Source organism: Babylonia areolata, chromosome 1 (genome assembly GCF_041734735.1).
Source record: "Babylonia areolata isolate BAREFJ2019XMU chromosome 1, ASM4173473v1, whole genome shotgun sequence".
NCBI classification, from domain to species: domain Eukaryota; kingdom Metazoa; phylum Mollusca; class Gastropoda; order Neogastropoda; family Buccinidae; genus Babylonia; species Babylonia areolata.
This window is the reverse complement of record NC_134876.1, coordinates 77213371-77236834: the sequence shown is the minus strand read 5'-3', so window position 1 is coordinate 77236834 and position 23464 is coordinate 77213371. Positions and strand designations below refer to the sequence as shown.

General features: G+C 43.0%; 2 protein-coding genes across 3 annotated transcripts in view; one reads left to right on the top strand and one right to left on the bottom strand.

The window, feature by feature from the left end:
• LOC143287684 (uncharacterized) overlaps positions 1 to 17486 on the top strand; it is a 29913-nt gene extending 12427 nt beyond the window's left edge. For both annotated transcript variants that reach the window (XM_076595876.1, XM_076595886.1), the window contains exons 3-8: positions 4419 to 4589; positions 5884 to 6139; positions 9524 to 9588; positions 11835 to 11930; positions 12313 to 13226; positions 14632 to 17486. In XM_076595876.1, coding sequence (XP_076451991.1) covers positions 4419 to 4589; positions 5884 to 6139; positions 9524 to 9588; positions 11835 to 11930; positions 12313 to 13226; positions 14632 to 14823 — 1694 coding nt within the window. In that variant the 3' untranslated portion in view covers positions 14824 to 17486. The remainder of the gene's footprint in view (positions 1 to 4418; positions 4590 to 5883; positions 6140 to 9523; positions 9589 to 11834; positions 11931 to 12312; positions 13227 to 14631) is intronic.
• A 237-nt stretch (positions 17487 to 17723) lies between these two features.
• The window catches only part of LOC143293611 (uncharacterized), a 68486-nt gene continuing 62745 nt past the window's right edge, over positions 17724 to 23464 (bottom strand). The window contains exons 3-4 of the mRNA XM_076604697.1: positions 22207 to 22365; positions 17724 to 19500 (exon numbers count right to left, since the gene is read on the bottom strand). Of these exons, the coding sequence (XP_076460812.1) occupies positions 19341 to 19500; positions 22207 to 22365 (319 nt within the window). The 3' untranslated portion in view covers positions 17724 to 19340. The remainder of the gene's footprint in view (positions 19501 to 22206; positions 22366 to 23464) is intronic.

Here is a 23464-nt window from a genome sequence, read left to right as displayed (position 1 = left end):
TGAAATTAATAATTAAAAAAAAAAAAAAGAAGGAAAAAAAAGAAAGAAAAAATAGAAGAAAAAATGGGAGAGAGAGAGAGAGAGAGAAGAAGAAACAAGCAGATGAAGAGCAACAATAACAACAAAATGCATATATATATACAAGAATATTGTGATAAAGAAATACACAATTGCATTACCATTTCACACACACACACACACACACACACACACACACACACACACACACACACACACAACCACTGAACACAAATTCTCGGACACAATTACACCATGCCCATCCCATCCACATGCACATGTTCCCCCATATAGTGCAACATCTTTGCCAACACAAGCATATACAAAACATTTCACAATTAATAGGAATATTAGACTAACAGATCAAAATTTGTATTACTGTTAATTATTTTCAATGAGGTGATTCTTCAGATTTTTCTTAAACACGTTTTTATTTACGATACTTTTCAGAGTGAGTGGAAGATTATTCCATAAATTTCCACCAGAATACAGAAAGCTGGATTTGTAAAGGTTGTTTCTTGGTCTGGGTGTGCAGAGCATGTGGTTGTGTCTGTGTTCATTAGTTTTAAAAGTGTCTGCAATCTTTTTTGGAGCATTTCCATACATAACATTATGCATGCAAACAGCTTTGTTGAAGTACAGCCTGTTGTGAAAAGATAATATATTAAGTTGTTTATAGTCCATTGGGGTCAGGGAGTTCGGTTTTAACAATACTATTTTCAGTGCTTTTTTTATAATACGGTGAATAAACTTCAAGTTTGAGAGGCTACAGCTGTCCCATAAAGTTGACCATAATCGATTACTGGCAGAATATGTGCACAGAAGAGCTTTCGTGAATAACAGGGGAAGAAGAAAGCTTTAATATCTGTCCATCTAACCCGTCCAAATCTCGTGTGCCAGATTGTTTTAGTTGTGATAGGCTTTGACATACATCCAAGACAGTCATTGGTTGAAGACTAAATGGAACATGAATTTTCTTTGAGTCAATATACTGTTTTAGAATACAGAGGTCATTTTCATTGGTCCTATCGCTTGGTATAATTTTTTCAGCAATGGTTGCAAAATGATTATTTAACAGATCTGCTGTTACATCAGTGATGCTTTGTTGTCTTTTTCCCACATGTTTATTATTCAACTTGTTGGTGGCTTTCCAAATTAGACGAGAATCTTTTGTATTTACTAACATTTTCTTAAAATAATTATATTTCGATTTACGTTTCATGGCGTTTACTTTATTTCTTTGTTTCTTATATTGTTCATTTGATCCATACATCTTCAGGTAACCTCTATAATGAATTTCAATGTCAATTTCTTTTGTTATCCATGGTGGTTTTGTTTCTTGTCTAACTCTTTTCCTAATAAATGGTGCATGTTTGTTATATACAGAAGAGAATGTATTTATCCAAAATTCGACAGCTTCATCAGGATCTCTTAACTAATATACATAATCTAAGGATGAGTTTGCTAAATCCGAGAGAAAATCATCATTTTTAAAGTTCTTAAAACTCCTATATAATATAGTTTTATGTCCTACCTTTGGAATTTTAACACGATTCTTATACCAGGTGAGACAGACTGGGAAATGATCACTACTACCACACGGTGGAACACATACCTCTACAGTGTGTTGTTTTGTGATTGTGTACATGTGATCTATTAAGGTATTTGTGTTTTCAGTAATGCGTGTTGGTCTGTCAATTAATTGTTCTAAACCATGCATAGAGTAATTATGGTGCCACTTTGGTTTTGGTTTAAGCAAATCTATACTGAAATCACATAGAATAATAGTTTCATAATTTAACATTATCACCTCATCCATTACAGAACTAAATCTATCCTCCCATTCTACATTTTCTGATGGATTTCTGTATACAAACCCCACTATAAGAGTATTATTACCTTTAATCTTAATATCTACCCAAACTGATTCTACATCATAAACCGAAAGACTGTTTAATCTCTTACATCTTAATGTGGAAGCAAAATACAAAAGTAAACCAGTAGTTTTGGGTTTGTATTCGGTCAAGAGAGTGGAGGGAGAGGGAGGGAGGAAGTGGGGGAGAGGGGGACGGAGGCAGGGAGAGGGACCGGCTAGTTTGGGGGAGGTGGAGGAAGGGAGGGAGGATGGACGACAGAAAAGCTTCAATATCTGATGAAACAACTCACACTAGAGCAATGTTAAACCCAGACGAATGTAAACAGTTGTCATACATGTTTAGTATGCATAGAGCAGGAAAAAAACCCAAACCAGAACATAAAAAAACCCTGGCAAATGGGAGCAATTGCTGCGCCAAGACGATCGGGAAAAATGAAAGAAAGTGATCAGTTAAGGTGTGTGTGGGCGAAAGTGGTACATGAAAGGTATATATGAAACTGTGCTAGGAGAAAAAGAAAAAAAAAGAAGAAGAAGAAGAAAAGGGGGTGGGGGGCTCAGACTCTGATCACTGGTGAACGCTGGATCTTCTTCTTCTTCGTGGGCTGCAACTCCCACGTTCACTCGTATGTACACGAGTGGGCTTTTACGTGTATGACCGTTTTTACCCCGCCATGTTGGCAGCCATACTCCGCTTTCGGAGGGGTGTGCATGCTGGGTATGTACTTGTTTCCATAACCCACCGAACGCTGACATGGATTACAGGATCCTTAACGTGCGTATTTGATCTTTTGCTTGCGTATACACACGAAGGGGTTTCAGGCATTAGCAGGTCTGCACATATCTTGACCTGGGAGATCGGAATAATCTCCATCCTTTACCCACCAGGCGCCGTCACCGAGATTCGAACCCGGGACCCTCAGATTGAAAGTCCAACACTTTAACCATTCGGCTAGTGCGCCCGTCGAACGCTGGATCTGAAGTCCAAGGCCTAACCAATACCGCCACGGCGTCTCCTCAGCAATGAGAGAGTGGGGGTTGGGGTTGGATGGTGGAAGAGAGAGAGAGAACACGAACTCGAACTCGAAAAGTTTAATCAGTATAGGCCCCTTCTGAAGGGGGTATAGTATGTATATTATGAATAATTCAAATTGATTTGCACAATAGCTCATTTAAATACTAATGTACTGACAGAAAATCATTTACGAAAGCATACCTTCAGCAGTTAGTTAAATCAGCCAGTCATAATGGTGCGTGGAAGAGAGAGAGAGAGAGAGAGAGAGAGAGAGAGAGAGAGAGAGAGAGAGAGAGAAGGGGGTACGTTTCAAATATTGGCCCATCTACAGCCCTCATGCCAAGGAGGTACTTGTCTCCGTCGCCGCGTCAAAGTTACTGGGCGGGAGAAAAACAAACTAAAGATGACTAAAGTAGGCCTACGTTTTGGGTGAGGGAGGGAGGGAGAGAGGGGGGAGGGCACAGAGAGAGTGAGTCAGGGGAGGGGTGGGCTCAGAGAAAAAGAGGGAAAAAAGGGAGAAAGAGATTGACAGGAAGATGGAGATGAGAGAGACAGAGAAAGACAGACAGACAGACCAAGATGGAGAGACGGAGAGAAAGAGAGAGAGAAGTCTGAATGGTTTATTGTTTAGGCCTTTCTGTCCGTGACAACAGGGGTAAGGGGTGAAGGGACTTCCATGTTAACATCGATTATAAAGAACAGCGTCAATATATGAAGAGAGAGTACTCAGCTGTGGTTGCCGTGATCGCTGTAAAACATCAACCTTGGTGGCGAAAAACTCTGTCTTCAAGCACACAAAGTGTCTTTCCATGGTACCACATCCTCGAACAAGGAACAACACACCCTCTGGGCGAATAATATTGGATTTATGGAATAAAATGTTTATCAGGGTGATAACAAACTTGCCTGTCACCTGCCGGTGCTGCAGCACACTCGCTGGCATGATACTGGTCTCATACAATTACATAGAATGTCCTGGAAATCGTTGAATATTAGAAAATTTCACCATCAAAATGCAAACACGTCGCCATGTTACATCGGCTCGACCTTGACCCCAGAGAGAGAGAGACAGACAGACAGACAGACAGGCTGAGACGCAGAGGCAGACAGAGTCTTTCACAATGATCGGAGGCTTGAATCAATTTCATGTTGATGATAACTTTGTCAAATGAGACTTCACAACACAAAATACGTACATGGACTCAATAACACTGTGGATGATGCGAGTTTGAATTAAGTGTTATGTGTGGGTGGTGGTGGTGGTGGTGGTGGTGTGTGTGTGTATGTGTGTGTGTGTGTGTGTGTGTGTGTGTGTGCGCGCGCGCGCGCGGTACGTTTGTGCGTGAATGTGTGTTGTGTTTAAACGAAACTGAATGTTCTATAGATAATTGTAGCTAGTTCATTCCTGCTCCTTCCTTCCACCGTGTTTGTAAAATAAATAGTGTTCGAAATAATTCTTCTTCTTTCTGATAAACCTGAAGGATGGGTTTTGTTCTTGTGTGTCTTGTACAGACGACGTTTTCGCGAATTCCGAATTCAAGGCCGTGCAAGCGCTCGAGACACTGGGTACGATTGGCGGGGTGCTAGTCCTTCTCTTCCAGATCCTGTATATGAAAGGGTACGGCCAGTGGAAGATCCAACGTCATCTTCATCTGGCTGCCTTCTGGACGTGCATCGTCACCTGTAAGTGTATGTGTGTTTGTGTGTGTGTGTTTGTGGTGTGTATTTGTATGTGTGTGTGTGTGTGTGTGTGTTTGTGGTGTGTATTTGTGTGTGTGGGGGTTCTATTTCTTCTCTTTTGAAACTTAAATAAGGTTAACTTGAAAGAAACGTCAATGTGTAATGATTGCATAGACTTTGATCAGCTTTTGATTCATGTAACCGAAATTCATTGTAGCATAGTTTGTTGAAGAATAGTATTAAAGGAAAACTGTTTAAATGTGTTACGAGCATTTACAATAATGTAAGAGCCCAGGTAAAAAATGGATACAAACTGACTAAAATTATCTTTTGTACCACTGGTGTCTAACAGGGCGATGTCTGCAGCCCAGTTTTGTTCTCTTTATTCATAAACGAATTAGCTCTTGAAAATATCAGAAATGGCAGACATGGTGCTATATCTTCTTCATCTGATACACCGGAACTTTATATTTTACTATTGTACATGTTTTTATTTTGATGTGCACTTGTATGTATCCTAATTTCTACTGTATCTGTGTTTGTGTATGATTTTCGATTTATGTTCGTACCTTGTTATGTACCATCCCCCCAATATTCCTTGTGACCCCGGTACACTTGGTAATAAAGACATATTCTATTCTATTGGCTGCTGATGTTATTTTAATGTCTGAAACTGTTGTTGGTTAGCAGAAGCAGTTGAATAGTTTACACAGCGCTGCAGTTGCTTTGGACTAAAAAGTTACTTTACTCAAGAGTAATATTATTGTGTACAGAAAAGAGCGTTACTTTTCCTGTAGAGAAATGTATACCGATGAAAAAAATCCTGTGCCTATCGTAAATGTTTATAGATATACTGGCATTTATTTTTTCGATGAGAATTAATCAAGTTTTATTGACGCTTTCAAAGGATTTAGCCATTCAGGGAAATAATGCTTTATTTTGTAGCACAGAAACATTACACAAGCTTAATAACAACTCCCTGGAATATTCTCTTTTTTTCATATATACATTTATATATCAATATTTGTATTTGCAAATATCCAATTTGTCACCCCCTACCCTTTTCATTTGGGGCTATGGTCTTTACATGAATAAATCATTTCCTCTTCTCTCTCTCTTTATCTCTCTCCCCCTCCGCCCCAAATCTCTCCCTCTCTCTCTCTTTCTCCTTCCCTCTCCCTCTCTTTCTCCTTCTCTCCCCCCCCTCTCTCTCTTTCTCCCTCCCTCTCTCCCTACCCCCTCTCTCCCTCCTCCTCCCTCCCTCCCTCCCCCCCCCTCTCTCTCTCTCTGTCATCAGCGTGCTTCATCCTGATCGGAGTGGTCGTCTACTGTGCGGAGTACTGGACCGTGGTGGGCACGTCGCCAAGTTTCAGCGACACTTCCTTTCCCTGGTCCATGCTCATGTGCATCCTGGCCGGCCTGCTCTTCGTGGTCCTGTGTGTGCTGATCCGTCTCAAGTGCTGGGACACCGACTTCGCCAAGAACGCCATCCCCATGGCCGGCACGTCCCAGATGAACCTCTACCCCTTCACCAAGCAAGGTCTTTTCCACCGGTAGGTTCTTCGCAACGAGGAAGGTGGCAGAATGGTTGAGACATTCAGGTGCCAATACAGAGAGTCCGTGAGGGTGTGGGTTCGGATCCCACTCTTAACCTTTCTCCCAAGTTTGACTGGAAAATCAAACTGAGCGTCTAGTCTTTCGGATTAGACGATAAACCGAGCTCCCGTATGCAGCACTGAAAAAGAACTCATGACAACAAAAGTGTTGTCCTCTGGCAAAATTATGCAAAAAGAAACCCATTCTTATAGGTACACAAATATATAAGCATGCACTCAAGGCCTGACAAGTGCGTTGGGTTATGCTGTTGTCAGGCATCTGCCTCAGTAGCAGATGTGGTGTAGCGTATATGGATTTATCCGAACGCAGTGACGCCTCCTTGAGAAAGTGAAACTGAAAACTGAAACTTAGTGCTCTGCACTCGGTATTAATGCTAGGGTCCATGAATTCGTTCTTTTCCACCGGTATGTGCTGCGCCGGGCACGACAGCCGAGTGGGTTGGTGCACTGCACTATCAGTGCTATGGACCATGGGTTCGAGTACCGGCTCTGTGCTACCTGGTTGCTTAAAGAGTCGGGGTGGTTTCGATCCTAGGGTCCTGGGTTCGAATCCCTGACGCAGATGCTGTGTGGTGGGTTAAGGGTTGGGGATTTTCTTCCCCGACCTCTCTAAGGTCTCTGCAGATGTGCAGACTTATAGTTATTAGTGTCTGAAACACCCTTCGTGCGTATTAGTATGCAGAACGTGAAATACGCACGTTAAAGATCCTGTTATCCGTGGGTCAGTGTTCGGTGGGTTATGAACACACAAGCGCACCCAGCATGCACACCACTCTCTGAAAACGGAGTATGACTGCCTAAATGGCAGGGTAAGAACGGTCATACACCTGTAAGTCCGGAGATACGAGTGACCATGGCAGCCCAAATCAAACAAATCGGTAGGGGTAGATTTTTCCTTTTTTGGCTGAGTGGTGTTATTCGCCGCTGAAGAGGATCTACCATACATAAAGAGAGAGAGAGAGGGAGAGAGAGAGAGAGAGAGAGAGAGAGAGAGAGAGTTAACCTCTTTACTGTTGAATCTTAGTGAAACATGATCAGTGTCGCTTGAAGTTGAAATGTAGTCTCTACGTGTACTTAGCAATTTGTGTAATCGATTTTGCTGACCAAAATGCAGAATAAAGAGAGAACGACAGAGAAAGATACAGGAACAGAAAGAATGATAGAGAAAGACCATCAGAGACAGAGAGAGGGAGACAGGCATAGGGACAGACAGAAAAATATGGATGGGGGTGTTTTAGAGAAACAGGGACACAGAGATAATTATGTTTTCGCAAAATCACGACAAGACCGTAAAAAAAAATTCTAATTGGATTCTTTCTCTCTCTCTCTCTTTGTGTATGTGTGTGTGTTGTGTTGTGTTGTGTTGTGTGTGTGTGTGTGTGTGTGCGTGTGTGTGTGTGTGTGTGTGTGTGTGTGTGTGTGTGTGTGTGTGTGTGTGTGTGTGAAGAAGAAGAAGATGATGACAATGATGACACCCTGCCCTGTAAGCTCTGTCTGTTGTCAGTCAGGTGACAGCTCTTCACTGACGAACCGATACTCGCACAGCAGTAGTCGAAGGGTTAAAGGCCTTCTTTTTTCACACACAATCGGGCGTTTATCGCTGGGCAGTGTACTGAGCAGACCAGACAGCTAAAACGTTCAGGTGCATATGAAAGACTTGTGTGTGTGTGTGTGTGTGTGTGTGTGTGTGTGAAGGACGCACATTCTATGTTGTCACCAACAGAACGAAGCGCCGTGCCAAAACACACGCTTCTCCAGGTTGATAGAACGTGGATTCTGAAAGTTGTGTTCCTTATGGTGTTTTGTTCGGTCCTCTTTTTTTTTTTTTTTCTAATGTGAATAACATTGGTCTGTGTTTCCGCGTCTGAATAAGATAGTGTTCGCGCGAGCAAAGATTTCACGGGAGGTCATTCGAGCAGCGCGTCAGTCAATGCAAGAGAGAGAGAGAGAGAGAGAGAGAGAGAGAGAGTTACACTGGAACAGACAGACAGGCAGATAAATATTTAAAAAGAGATATGGAGAAGTGGAGATAGGGGGAGAGAGAGAAACATGTCAATTACTTGAATAATCACCTTCGTAACAAAACACAATTCTCAAAATTAAGGCACAAAAGATGGTGATGGGTGTGGCTAACACTGAAGAGAGAGATGAGGATATTACGAGAGAAAGGCAAAGAGAGTTTAAAAAGAGAGTTTCAGTTTCAGTTTCATGAATAAAAGAGAGAGCAAAGAGAGAGAAGGGCCGAGGAAAGGAGAGGAGGGAGAAGAAGGGAGAGTGGGAGACAGAGACTCGGAGAGAGAGAGATTGACATGTCAGTTAGTGCACACAAGCATATGCACACACACACACACACACACACACACACACACACACACATTATCTCACTCTATCTATCTATCACACACACATAGATAGATATCTCATACAATACAATAATGTGTGTGTGTGTGTGTGTGTGTGTGTGTGTCTGTGACAGTAAGGCACACACGTAGAAAAAGAAGAAGGAAAGTGAGAGGGAGAGAGCGTCACACGTCACACATTTTGCTGTAGTTCTGTTCAGTTCACATTCCATTAGTCCTATCATGCACCGATTTTCTTTCTTTTTTTTTTTCTTCTTTTTTTTTAAGCAACAACAAAAAACCAGTTTATTTCTGTTCCGCCTTCAAAGGAGACAACAGCTGGGACAATACGTGAGATTATTATCACAACAAAAACAACAACAATAACAAAAGTAAACGGAACCACACGAATAAAAGCAACACTTTATGACACGGCACACCCAGTCACACCAGGACTCGACTACCAAACAAATCCAGTTTGGCAGTTCAACAAAGAATCTTAACAAAGACATCTTAATCATAAAGCATATTTCTATAATCACCTCCACCACCCCCATGCACACAACAAAAACACAGACAGAGAGAGAGAGAGAGAGAGAGAGAGAGAGAGATCGCGTTGGCCTTGATATCTACCGAAGCAGGTCTTTGTAAACTGAGATAGACACAACAGATTCAAACAGTCATTTCCTTTCTTTTCTGTTACCCTTTCAAAAGTTTGATAGACATGCGTGAGAGTGTGCGTGTTCTTGGTCGGGGATGAAAATTGTTGCATGCATACATGCATGCGTGTGTGTGTGTGTGTGTGTGTGTGTGTGTGTGCGCGCGCGCATGTGTGTATGTGTGTGTGTGTGTGTGTGTGTGTGTATGCGTATTAGTGCGTAGTCAAGTTGTGAGTCGTACACGAGAGCAAGGATGTTTTAATTCAGTAATACACCATTTTCCGATCCCTATCATAAATGATGTCGCTGTTTTTTTGCTGCAGATTCTTCACACCGGCATACCACGAGACCAGAAGACCCAACTATGCTATCGAACGATACAATGAAGGTGATAAGACAAGACAAGACAAGACAAAATCTTTTTTTTTTTTTTTTATATATGCCTTATGGCCGTTATTTTTTTCTTCCTGAACTTGCTCATGATGGTGCAAGAAAAAAAAAAGAGAGAGAGAAAGAAAGACTAAAAGAAAGAAGAAAAAAAAAGGGGGGGGACACAGTCGATTATAAGAATGAAGTTCACACTCATACTTGAAAAGTGTGCTCAAAAGAGCAACTTTTAAAAAAATACGACTTAGTCACGATAAACCCAACCCGTTCCCCCCTCTCGCCCCCCCCCCCCCCCGGCCCCCCCCTCCCACACACACCCTTCATTTTGTTTTTGCTTTGTTTTCATCAGAGAAAATTACCGTAGTGATAATAAATGACAATTCTGGTGCTGTATTTCAGCTATTTTCAGTGTAGATAAGGTTACGAATTATATGTTTAAGTATTTTTGGTGGCAGATTGATAGGCATTGGTTTAAGTTTCGCCCCCCGCCAACCCTAGGGTTTTTTTGTTTTGGGGTTGTTGTTGTTTTTTTTCCTTTCTTTCCTTCTTTCTTTCTTGCTTTTTTGTTTGTTTGGTTTTTGTTGTCGTTATGCCGTTATCTGAATGTTTTCCATCACATTTTCTTAATCATGTTTTGAAATGTGACCAAAACAGTTATTTGACGTGTGTGTGTGTGTGTGTGTGTGTGTGTGTGTGTGTGTGTGCTGTGTTGTGTTGTGTTGTTTGTTTGTGTGTGTGTGTGTGTGTGTGTGTGACAATGTGCGTGTTCGTGTGTGTACGTGTCTGAATATATATATATATATATATATATATGAATATATATATATATATATATATATATATATGTGTGTGTGTGTGTGTGTGTGTGTGTGTGTTCGCGCGTGTGCGTACGTAGTATGTGTCAGAGAGATAGAGAGCGAGCCAGCGATAGAGACAGACAGACAGACATGCAGACAGACACACAGACAGACAGAAAGAAAGAAACCCAAGGCACTCATAAGAAAAAAAAAAAGATAAAAAAAGACAGAGCGAAATAAACGAAGACAGAGAGAATACGCGTGTCTTCTTATCACAATTGTATCATACATTGAATACCTGTGTCGTGTCTTATCATATATCAATGGTTTTTCCATTGCAGTGGGAAATCATTCACAGCTTAGTCTTTGGTGAAAGACTATGACTCTCAAACTAGGAGGCAAAATTGCTCTGGCCCTTAGTGCTGCAGCCTTGGGGGCTAGTTGGCCTTTGGGAACCATCCCCAACACTGACTGTCCTAAAACCCTCTTGGCCGAGAGAGTGGGAATGTAACTTGGGCAAGACACTCTCCACTGTCATCAAATTATAGCCCAGATAGTCGGGACAGCAGTTACCTCCTGTGTTGTTCTGATGGTCACAGTCGAACGCGACAATCATACATTCATTGGTATTCCTGTGTTGTCTTATCATGATAATATATAAAGAATACTCACCATGTTGTCTTGTGTCAAAAGGATATAACACATATGATTACCTATCTCACGGTCTTATGATGATATAACACACATGTGAAGGTACCAGTGTGTTTATGTCACGGCCATATGATAACAATATAACGTGTATGTGAAGGTATGGGCGTGTTGCGTCACGGCTTTGTCATAAGAATAATTATGACGTATATTTGTATTTGTATTTCATTTTATCATAACAGATTTCTCTGTGTGAAATTCGGGCTGCTGCCTCCAGGGAGAGTGCGTCCCTGCACTACAGCGCCACCCATTTTTTTGTATTTTTTCCTGCATGCAGTTTTATTTGTTTTTCCTATCATAGTGGGTTTTTCTACAGAATTTTGCCAGGAACAACCCTTTTGTTGCCGTGGGTTCTTTTACGTGCGCTAGGTGAATGCTGCACATGGGACCTCGGTTTATCGTCTCATCCGAATGACTAGCGTCCAGACCACCACTCAAGGAGGGGGAGAAAATATAGGCGGCTGAGCCGTGATTCGAACCAGCGCGCTCAGATTCTCACGCTTTCTAGGCGGACGCGTTACCTCTTGGCCACCACTCCACACACACACACACACACACACACACACACACACACACATATATATATATATATATATATATATATATATATATATATATATCTGAAGGTCTGGGCGTGTTGCGTCACGGCCTTGTCATAAGAATAATTTTGACATATATATAAATGTATGTATGTATGTGTGTGTGTGTGTGTGTGTGTGTGTGTGTGTGTGTGTGTGTGAAGGAACGGGCATGTTTGGCACTGGCGACGGACGACTGAGTGAAGGGGGAGCAGTGGGGCGACGCGCAATACCTGCCATTGACAACAAGAGTTTCGATGGTGAGGCCTGTCTGTCGGTCTGTTTGTACGACTATATGTGCATGTCTGTCTGTCTAACTGCATGCCTGTCTGTCTGTCTGTCTCAGTGTCTGTCAGTCTGTGCGTGACGTGTGTGCGTGGTGTGTGTGTGCGCGCGCGCGTATGTGTGTGTGTATGTGCGCATGCGTGCGCGCGTGCGTATGTATGTGCATGTGTGTCTGTGCGTGTGCATTCGTATTTGTGTATGTGCGTGCGGGCATGTGTACACGTGTGTGTATGTGTGTGTGTGCGTGCGTGCCAAGGCACACGCGCTCACTCGTGTTTGCGTATGTGCTATGTGTATGCTTTTCATTACGAGGCAACTGAAAACTGCAACATAAGGACTGTCCCCAAAACTGTACAGATAACGAGGCGTTGGACACCGCGGGCGTGCAGTACCGCTTCCTTCCCCACGGCTTCCACCACGGGTCCCCCCAGCGACCTCCACAAGCTGCTGACACCTCGCGGGTCCCCACACAGGCCCCCTCCATCCCCGCCAACTACCACGCCCAGCTCAGCTACACCGACGACATTGCCATCGACTTCCGCCGTCACTTCCCCACCCCAGCTCCGGGTCGCCTGCGCGAAGAACCCATGGAACCCCCACGGCGCATGCTCGATGAACCTCCAACCAATCGCGTCATTCCACGTGCCGTCAGAGACGTGGAGGACGACTTTGGTCCCGTCACGACGCGCCATGACGTCACGCGTTCGGAGTTCTACAACCGTGGGGGAGTCATGGGGGCTGCTGCAAGGGATGACGCTTACGTCTCTCGTTACGTCACCTCAAACAACTTCCCCGCTACCAGCCGCCTTCGTGAAGAGTCGGACCGCATAGAACCCCCACGGCACATGCTCGAAGAACCTCAAACTAACCACGTCGTTCCACGCCGCGTGAGAGACGAGTATGACGGGTTTGGCGGCGCCAGGACGACGCGCCAGGACGTCACACGGTCGGAGTTTTACAACCGTGGGGAAGTCGTGGGGGCTACAAGGGATGACTCCTACGTCGCCCGTTACGTCAGCTCCACCAGACCGGGCTACCACCCTCCCCCTGCCATCGCGCGGCCTCTGGCGGACCACACGACTCTGCAGGAGAGCCGCGGGGAGCCTTACATCACCCGCATTGACATCAAATCCCCCCTCATCACGTCCGGGGCCTACATTGCCGGGGTAACCGACCCGCCCCGTCACCTCATTCTGGCCGACAACGCGTCCGACTCTCGCTTCACCAACGACGGGCGTCTCACTGCCAATGCCGACTACCTGTCTACGGAGGTAACCGCACCAAAGTTTGATCATGGTCATTATTTGTATTTGTATTTGTATTTCTCTTTTTGTCACAACAGATTTCTCTGTGTGAAATTCGGGCTGCTCTCCCCAGGGAGAGCGCGTCGCTACACTACAGCGCCACCCATTTTTTTGTATTTTTTTCCTGCGTGCAGTTTTTTTGGTTTTTTTTTTTTTATCGAAGTGGATTTTTCTACAGAATTTTGCCAGGAACAACCCTTTTGTTGTCGTGGGTTCTTTTACGTGCGCTAAGTGCATGCTGCACACGGGACCTCGGTTTATCATCTTATCCGAATAACTAGCGTCCAGACCACCACTCAAGGTTTAGTGGAGGGGGAGAAAATATCGGCGGTTGAGCCGTGATTCGAACGAGCGCGCTCAAATTCTCTCGCTTCCTTGGCGGACGCGTTACCTCTAGGCCATCACTCCACTATTATTGCTGTAATACTAATACTTTGGCAATATCGTACTATCATATTTATGATATTATTAACATAAAACACTACTTCTACTACTACGACGACGACGATGGCTACGTCGACGACTTTTGTACAACACATTTGAACATTTGAAAGTGCTCAACAATAATACGTTAGTCATCGTTTAACTCTGTTCATATTTTAGATTTGTTTTGTTGAAAAACGTCGACAGCCAGTTTTCAAGTTCTTCCTGTAAAAACATCTATCGTCACAGTACTTAGGGTGTACTTTATTCAAGACAGGACTTTCTATATATCGCAGATTAACATAAGCTTACATGTGGGCCAACAGCATTGTTAGAGCTGTATGATCAATGGTTCCTCAACTGCTATGGAAAGTCATTTACAGCTTTACAGCTTAGTCGTTTGTGAAGGACAATGACTCTCAAACGAGGAGGCAAGATTGCACTGGCTCTTAGTGCTGCAGTCTTGGGGGGGTGGGGGAGGCTTGTTGGCCTTTTGGGATCCAGCCCAACGCCGACTGTCCTACAGCTCTCTTGCCCGAGATAGTGGGGATGTAACCTGGGCAAGGCACTCTCCATGGTAATCAAATTCTAACCCAGATGATCAAGACAGCAGATGCCTCCTCTGCTGTTCTGGTGGTCATAGTCGGACACGACTGACTATCATACTTCCTATACGACTTTCTTCGTTGTCCTGTTTATCTACAAGTGTGGTGTACTCTGGCATATATGGACGTCCGCAAATCACACTAGACTCCCAACCCACATACTCCCCCTTTCCTTCTTATAGACTGGGTTTTTTTTTTTCTTCAATCAAGTGCTGTCATTGTGTGTGTGTGTGTGTGTGTGTGTGTGTGTGTGTGTGTGTGTGTGTGTGTGTGCGTGTGTGTGTGTGTGTGTGTGTGTGTGTGTGTGTGCGTGTGTGTGTGTGTGTGTGTGTGCCGCATTTCAGCATTACGGCCGTGCCAACAGACCCCTGTCCCATGCGGGTTCGAGCCACAGCGGAAGGTCTTCAGCCCTGCAGTACACCACTCACGTGGCACCGCTGGGCCCCGCCACCCACTCAGCCATGTCCTCCGGGGGCAGTTCCGCTCTCTTACAGCCGACCACCGTCATCAGACCTAGCTCTCGGCAAAGGTACTGACTGACCGCCCACCAAATGAAACGTGACTGATGCGGACGTGCAGCCAGTTGAGAGGCTATGCTTGTACTAAAATGTCCCCTAGCTTTTTTCATTATCGTTTTTCTTTCGGCCATTAGGGCAGTGAATTCATTTCCACTGTGTCAGGGGCTCGGCATGTGTGAGAGCAGGGCCCAGTCCCCTCCTTAGCAATTGACACATCTGGGATCGGGTGAGAGGGGAAGGGAGAGAATAATGAAAGGGAGAGAAGAGACGAGCTTGTGCGAAACTTCGTGCATTGGATTTGTTTATTTATTTATTTATTCATCTATTCATTGTTTCTTCTTCTCTCGTGTTGATGTGGACACACCCATGCTTTTCCTCTCACACGTTCGATGGACGTGGTACCTTTGAATATTTATTCAAATAATTTTCATTAATTATATTTTATTGTATTTTCATATCTACTCATTTTCAAATTAAAAAAAAAATCATGCGTAGGTCACCTGCTGCGTTTTATTCTTCTTTTATTTTTTTCATTTCTATTTTTTAAGAGCAGATGTAGTGTAGTCTGAAAAGATCAGTCGCGCTCTGACATTTCCTTTAAACTGAAACTGACAGTGGTGAATGACTGTCCCCCTCATCTCCTACTCCCACCCACCCCCCTCCCCCCCTCCGCCCCCTTTTTATTTATTTATTTTTTTTTTTTTTTTACTGTTATTGATGTTTCTGATATCGGAAAGCCCTGGGAACGAACGATCGACGTGTAATATATATTCCTTTTCCATCTGTCGGTTAAATGCACATATCCGCACGTATTTAGTGTTTCTGCTTCTTATGTATGTTTTGATGTGCTTCATTTTGTCAGATTGAGAACGAATGAACGAACGAACGAAATTGTTTTAGTGAACATCGGGCCATGGGCCACAAATCAGAACAGGGCGAGGGGAGGGAAGGGGGCAAGGGAAGGACGGGGTTAGGGAGATTGTCAGAGAGAGTGTTCCAGATCGGACTTGGATTGTTTCTCGTGTGGACATTGTCGCGTTTCATTTCTTAAGGAGCCCGAGTTAATGTTCTTGTTTAGCATTCACTGTCGAACGCTTCTGGGCTGTGTTACACAATCGATCTTAGTGGCGATTAGCTAGCTTGGCGTTAAGAAATTTCCTCAGTCTGTGCTGTGGTATTAGCGTAGACTTGGGAAAAATTCTTAATGCCAAGCACGCGTGTGCAACCTGCTGGTGCTGTTTACCAACACACTGGCAAAGTGCAGAAGGGTAGAGACACTTATCATGCCAATACAGTGTCCGTGAGGGTTTGGGTTACTTCCCACGTCTCGCCCTTTCTCCCAGGTTTGAGAGAAAATTCTAACTGAGCGTCTAGTCATTCGGATCAGACGATAAACTGAGTTCCCGTGTTCAGCACGCACTTAACGCACTGGCATGGCAACATAATTGTTGTCTTCTGGCAAACTTGAGTCAGGTAGAATGAATCCACTGCGATAGGTACACACATATAATAATTATATGCATGCACTCAAAGCCTGATTATGCTGCTGGTCAGGTCTCTGCCTAGCAGATGTGGTGTAGATTATATGGATTTGTCCGAAAGCAGTGACACCTCCTTGAGAAACTGAAATTGGCAACAACAAACAGGGGGGTGCGGGGGGGGGGGGGGAAGGAGGGGGGAGGGGCGGATAGGGGGGGGGGGGGGGGGAGTCCTGACAATTATTCTAGCGAAACCTAGCTCTGATCTTATTTAGATTTCGTTTCGACAAGCCAATTATTGCCTCGAAATGAAGGCAAAATGTGTATGTCTACTTTAGGAGTGCAAGGAATCCGACAGAACGTAGGAAACAGTCGCCTTGTACAGTTAAATCTCTTCTTATTCGACTGATGCAGTTTCGGAGCAAATGTATTAAACAGATATTTATTGCCAAAATGTCCACGCTGAAACAGCTTAGAGAGGCGTAGTGAATCTTCGACAGTATTTGCGTTGATTTATATGTCTTTCGCTTTTTTGACGAAGCGTGTGTGTGCGTGTATGTGTGTGTGTGTGCGTGTGTGTGAGAAAGAGAGAGAGAGAGAGAGAGAGAGAGAGAGAGATTGTGTATCGGGGATTTTTTGGTATGATTCATTTTTGTCAATACACTATGGGTGTTCGAGTAGTGCGCCTGGAAAATCGCTAGTGCTGTGTAAATAAACCGCTGTCATGAAGACATTGTTCATGATGCTTATGCTTTACAGGATTGTAAATGAACTATAGCTACCAAATTTTGTTTGATCACGATTTTTTTTTTTTTTTTTTTTTTTTGGTATTATACTGTATCACCGATCTCTATCTCCTCTCTCTGTCAGTCTCTCTCTAAAATACCGTACGTCCTTTTGTATCTACAAACACACCTGTGCAAAGGAAAATTACATATTAGCAGCAACTACGTGAATTTCTTTTATATGTTTTTGGTGTGCTTGTACTTTGTTTTGCGTTTGTTTTGTTCCTAATTCTAATGCCCATTTCCCTACACCCCCACCCTTAACGGACAGTTTTGTGAACTGTTGGTGTTTACATCTACTCGGTTTTCACCAATACCCTGTTGATCGATGGTGCTGATAATATCTTATTATGTGGCGGTTCGTCAGAAGATGGACTGGATAAAAAAAAAAGTAATAAATCAAGGTTGCATTATTATATTTATTTCTTTTTCTTTTGGTTTGTTTCCTTTGTCCAAAATATGTATGATCAAAAGGATTTCAGCTTCAGGTGAGAGAGAGAGATATATAGAGGGAGAGAGAGAGAGAGAGAGAGAGAGAGAGAGAGAGAGAGTAACACACACACACACACACACGCGCGCGCGCGTGCGCGACAGACAGGACAGAAACACACAGCGAAAGAAGGAACAAATATAATACTAAAATCTAAAACTCATCTTTTATTAGTTAAAACTGGACGAAATAAACCAGAATCGACGTGACGAAATAAAACAGAATCAATAAGAAATGAGTATCTTTCAAATACAAATTTCACACAAACATGAAACATACATAAAAAAAAAAATCCCCCCAAAACACAAAGCAGGGCAGGGTGAGTCGGTAAACATTAATCGCGTTCAGAAAATTAAATTGTTCCGACAAAAATCACAACAAAAATATTGTAAGGTGGAGTACTGATGTCTCTTCGTCTGTTCGCACCCAATTCCCAAAAGGTCTTATCACTGCATATCTCAAGTACTCTGGGACAAAAGTAATGCATGTGTGAATAAGCTCATAACCCCTCTGACTTCTGTTGACGAGTATACTCGTCAGAGAATGGCTATCATCTCGCTGAGAAAAGACAAGAGCTTAGAAGTCAGGATGCCAGTCACCACTCCGTATCTGGACTTCCTCTTCTTCGCATTGCTTTTATTTTTGGCCAGTAAATCCCACTGGCCATTGATGAGTACACAAAAGTAGTGACTGCAACACTGTTCTCATTTCACTGACTTGAGGTTTGGCAGCTAAGGAGTTCAGGGAATGATCATAGATTTTACCGTCACAGACAGGAGAATTAGAGTGAGACAGAGAAACAACTTGTAACATCGACAGAAACAGGCATTTCACGGTTGAATTCACACTTGTTTGTTTGCAAAGTCACATCAAGTTACACAGAACACAAAATCAGGAAGCAAATCAAACAATTTCTCCACGATTTAAACACACATATACACACGCACAAAATAATGCTTTAGGAGTAAATATAACAATGATAAACTTTTAGAAAATGAGCAGAGGAAAATAACAAAAATATAATAACCATCAATATTAATAAATAACCTGGAATAAAAACGGTGATGAACCATTATAACTATCCTTGACAAAACACAGTGTGACCAGAACTACCATGGAAAACTCACTCCCCCCCCCTGCTATTATACACACACACACACACACACACACACACACAAAATGACGATGATGAAAAACACACACACACACAAAAACACACAAAAAACCCCCTGCTGATTAGATCTCCTTAGTGTCACACACATACACCATCATGATCAGTTAAAAACAGCACACATTTCTTCATTGGTCAACGGTATGAAAAAACAGCAACAGGCGTTCTGTGAAACATTTGTCAGGACTTACTGTTTGTTTGGGTGCAACCCGAATGCAAACGCGTGCATATCTGTGTGTCTTGGTTTCATATGTTAAAGCATACGTGTGGGCTACAAACTGATATTACATTCCTTGATGCTTACCTTAAGACATGTTATTTTTCACGTCGATTCCTGAAATCTCCACATGCCGCAGCATGAGTCAAATGCTGAGTTTGGTCGTGAAAGTGTGTGTGTGTGTGTGTGTGTGTGTGTGTGTGTGTGTGTGTGTGTGTGTGTGTTAGCAATGTGTGCGTATGTTAGCAAACTTATGACCACACATGCATACGGATGCACGCATCATATCATTCACGGCTCAGCTGTGCCCAAGGGTTCGGTCAACGAAAACACAAACAAGCGCAACAGTTTACACGGAAACACAACGTACACATTTTTTTGTCATGAGCATTTCTCAGAGACCAAAGTGGGGATTCAAATGTTTGTGGTGACAACCTCCTGTCCGCGGTAGCTCAAAGGTATTCTCACTTCCGCCCTGCACTGTACTACCGTAGAACCCTTTCTCTCCTGCCTTCATGCACACCACTCGGGATGTTGAAGTCTCTCCCATACACCTGGACAAAGAAAAAATATCAACATAATACATTACTTTATATCCTTGTATGTGTGTGTGTGTGTGTGTGTGTGTGCGCGCGCGTGTGTGTGTGAGTGTGTGTGTGTGTGTGTGTGTGTGTGTGTGTGTGTGTGTAATATATATAATATACATATATATCGCAGTATACGTTTTTCTCGAAATATGTATTTGAAAGAAAAGTATGATATTTCGAGCAATTTAGGTGTGTGTGTGTTTTTTTATAGTATATTTTTGGTTTCAAAATACAAACCAACAACAACATATTACACACGTCCGTTCATTCAAAATGATGCAGGCTTAGTACATCTGAAAATAAAAGGCCCCCGTAGACTCCATGCATCAAAAATAAGAACAAACATACATAACACCCAAAACAACCGCCTGTGCCCCCCTACAAATAAACACACACACACACACACACACACAGAGCGAGCAAAACAGTGAATACTTAATACAGTAGAGACTCCACACCTTTGACAACAATCGGTTAAGTTGGTGACTTATGTCAGATTGTTCACACACACACACACACACACACACACACACACACACACGTGTGCGCACGCACCACCTCAACCTGCTACAAAAAGGTCAGAGTTAAAGAATTAAAATTAATAAACAATCGCACAGTCATACATACACTCACAACAGAGACCAACATTCGTTGACGCACAGGCTATAAAATAAATGAAATTACAAATAGATTGGTTTCAGCCAAAAGAAAAAGAAAAGTTTGTCGTGTGCAACAGATAATTCGTTATTCACATCGACTGTTTTGATGGCATCAATCAGTGTAATCTTTTCATGTGTTTTACGCAAACTTTCACAATCATTTCTATTACCGCCTTTGAGACACTTAAGCGAAATCAGACCCAAGGGGGAAAACCACTGATGTTCTTCGTTTCGGCGAACAGTCGAATTTGTAATAAGTTCCCCTAGCAACTACTCTTCAAGCCGTTAAAAAAGAAGAAGAAAAAAAAATCAAACATTATCAGTTTCTGCTGTAAGAAAAGACATATGTTTGTTCAAGTTCGTTAATCATTTGTCAAATTTAATATGTCTTAAAAATCTGTAATATCACCGAGTTCGTCTTTTTGTTTGTGTGAATGTAACTGAGGGAGGAGATACTATAAAAGCATCGTAAAACTGAGTCTGCAAGTGTTTATCGTTCCCGAGGTAACGCCGTTCATATTATAAGGCAACCACACCCTGAAACCTGCGGGGAAGGGAGGTGATCATTGTATTTGTATTCTGTATTTGTATTTCTTTTTATCACAACAGATTTCTCTGTGTGAAATTCGGGCTGCTCTCCCCAGGGAGAGCGCGTCGCTTTTCTACAGCGCCACCCATTTTTTTGTATTTTTTTTCCTGCGTGCAGTTTTATTTGTTTTTCCTGTCGAAGTGGATTTTTCTACAGAATTTTGCCAGGAACAACCCTTTTGTTGTTGTGGGTTCTTTTACGTGCGCTAAGTGCATGCTGCACACGGGACTTCGGTTTATCGTCTCATCCGAATGACTAGCGTCCAGACCACCACTCAAGGTCTAGAGGAGGGGGAGAAAATATAGGCGGCTGAGCCGTGATTCGAACCAGCGCGCTTAGATTCTCTTCGCGTTTCCTAGGCGGACGCGTTACCCCTAGGCCATCACTCCACACACATAATCATAATTATCTCGAATGGTCTGTTTAGGGGACACACAGACAGGTAGATGAGACGATAAACCGAGGTCTCGAGTGCAGCATACATTTAGCTAACCGGTAAAAGAACCACTGAACGGCCACTGGCCACGAAAGGATTGTCCCTCTACAGAATCAAACAGAAAGATCTACTTTGAAAATAAAACAGACTTAAGACAGAGAAAAACAAGGAAAAATGTGGTACTGCATCGTGGCGACACGCTCTCCCCGGGGAAAACAATCCTGAATTTCACACCCAGAAACCTGTTGTGGCAAAAAGAAAAGAAAAAGAAAAGTGATTCCATACATTACGATACGATACAATGCAATACAATAAACAAAATACGGTGTGAGAGTAAAAGAATCAGCAACGAAAAAAAAATCTTGTCTTTTTTGTGTAAGATTTCTACTTTGGTATACGTATACGGAAAGGTATTTTGAAAATGTTTTTGTCCTGTATCTGGAAAAAAAATGATGCATCTATAATGCTTAAAATTAATCTTTATTTGTTTTCAGTATTATCTGTTGCCCAAATTCACTGACCAGAATTTATATTTCTTTTGTGCAGGATAAAGAAATACACTGTAAATTTTTTGAAGAAAAGAACATTCGTTTCAAGGGGAAAAAACAACAACAAACCGATTCGAAACGATACGATACGACGATACGATACGATACAATGCAATGCAACAGTATCAGTATCAGTAGCTCAAGGAGGCGTCACTACAGAACATCTGCTAAGCAGATGCCTGACCAGCAGCGTAACCCTACGCGCTTAGTCAGGCCTTGAGAAAAAACGGAAAAGGAAAAGAAAATAAGAAATAGAAATAAAGATTAAATGAAATATAAACAAATAAATAAATGGATAGTTCAAAATAATAATAATAATAATGAAGAAGAAAAAAAAGCAACATAATAATAGGATACGAGACGATGGCGATATGACACAAGTCAATACAATCAATACAAAAAGACAGACAGACAGACAGAGGACAAGGAATACTCGCTGACCTGCAGTAGTCATCCCTGCCGTCGCTGTCCACATCCCTCATGAACCAGGTGCCGGGGTGCCCGGGTTCGAACCCCAGCTTGGACACGTACTGGTGATCCTGACCCCGCGTGCCTGCCAGTGCGCAGGACAGGAAGCGGCGTTTCCCCTTGCCGATTACCCTGCCACAGTATGATTTTATTATAATTTTTTTTAATGAATGTATGGATGACAGTCAGTCGTGTCCAACTATGACCATCAGAACAGCAGAGGAGGCAACTGCTGTCCCAAATATCTGGACTAGAAACTGACTATAGTGGAGAGTGTCTTGCCCACGTTACATCCTCACTCTCTCGGCCAAGAGGGTTTTAGGACAGTCGGCGTTGGGATGGTTCCCCAAAGGCCAACCAACCCCCAAGGCTGCAGCACTAACAGCCAGTGCAATTTTGCCTCCTAGTTTGAGAGTCATAGTCCTTCACAAAAGACTAAGCTGTAAATGACTCCCCACTGCAATGGAGAAACAGTATGATTAGACTCTCCAGCAGAATGGCGTAATTGTTAAGACGCTTATCTGCCCTTAATACAGTGTCCGTCAGTGTCTGCTGGGTTCGAATTCTGCTGTGCTCTCACCCTTTCAGTCTCCAAGTTGACTGGAAAATCAAACTGAGCGTCTAGTCATTCGGATGAGACGGGGGAAAAAAAAAAGAGGTCCCGTGTGCAGCATTCGCACGCACTTGATGCACCGAAAAAGTAACAATGGCAACAGAAGTGTTGTCCTCTGGCAAAATTCTGTGACATTCGCTCTGATAGGTACTAATATATATATATATATATATATATATATATATATATATATATATATATATATATGTGTGTGTGTGTGTGTGTGTGTGTGTGCATGCACTTAATGCACTGCTGGGTTGTGCAGCTTGTCAGGCATCTGCCCAGCAGATGTTGTGCAGCGTATATGGATTTGTCCGAACGCAGTGACGCCTCCTTGAGAAACTGCAACTGAAACTAAACTGCCACAGAAACACCAAGACTGCCCAACATGGCATGAGACCAGATGGTGGAGTCTTGGAGTAACTGCAGCAGAGAGGGGAGAAGGGAGAGGGAAGAACCCGTGGACACTTGCTACTTACACAGGCATTACCGCTACATCTCGCCTCTCTCTCTCTCTCTCTCTCTATATATATATATATATATATGTGTGTGTGTGTGTGTGTGTGTGTGTGTGTGTGTGTGTGTGTGTGTGTGCTAATGTAATTGGTGTATATTAGC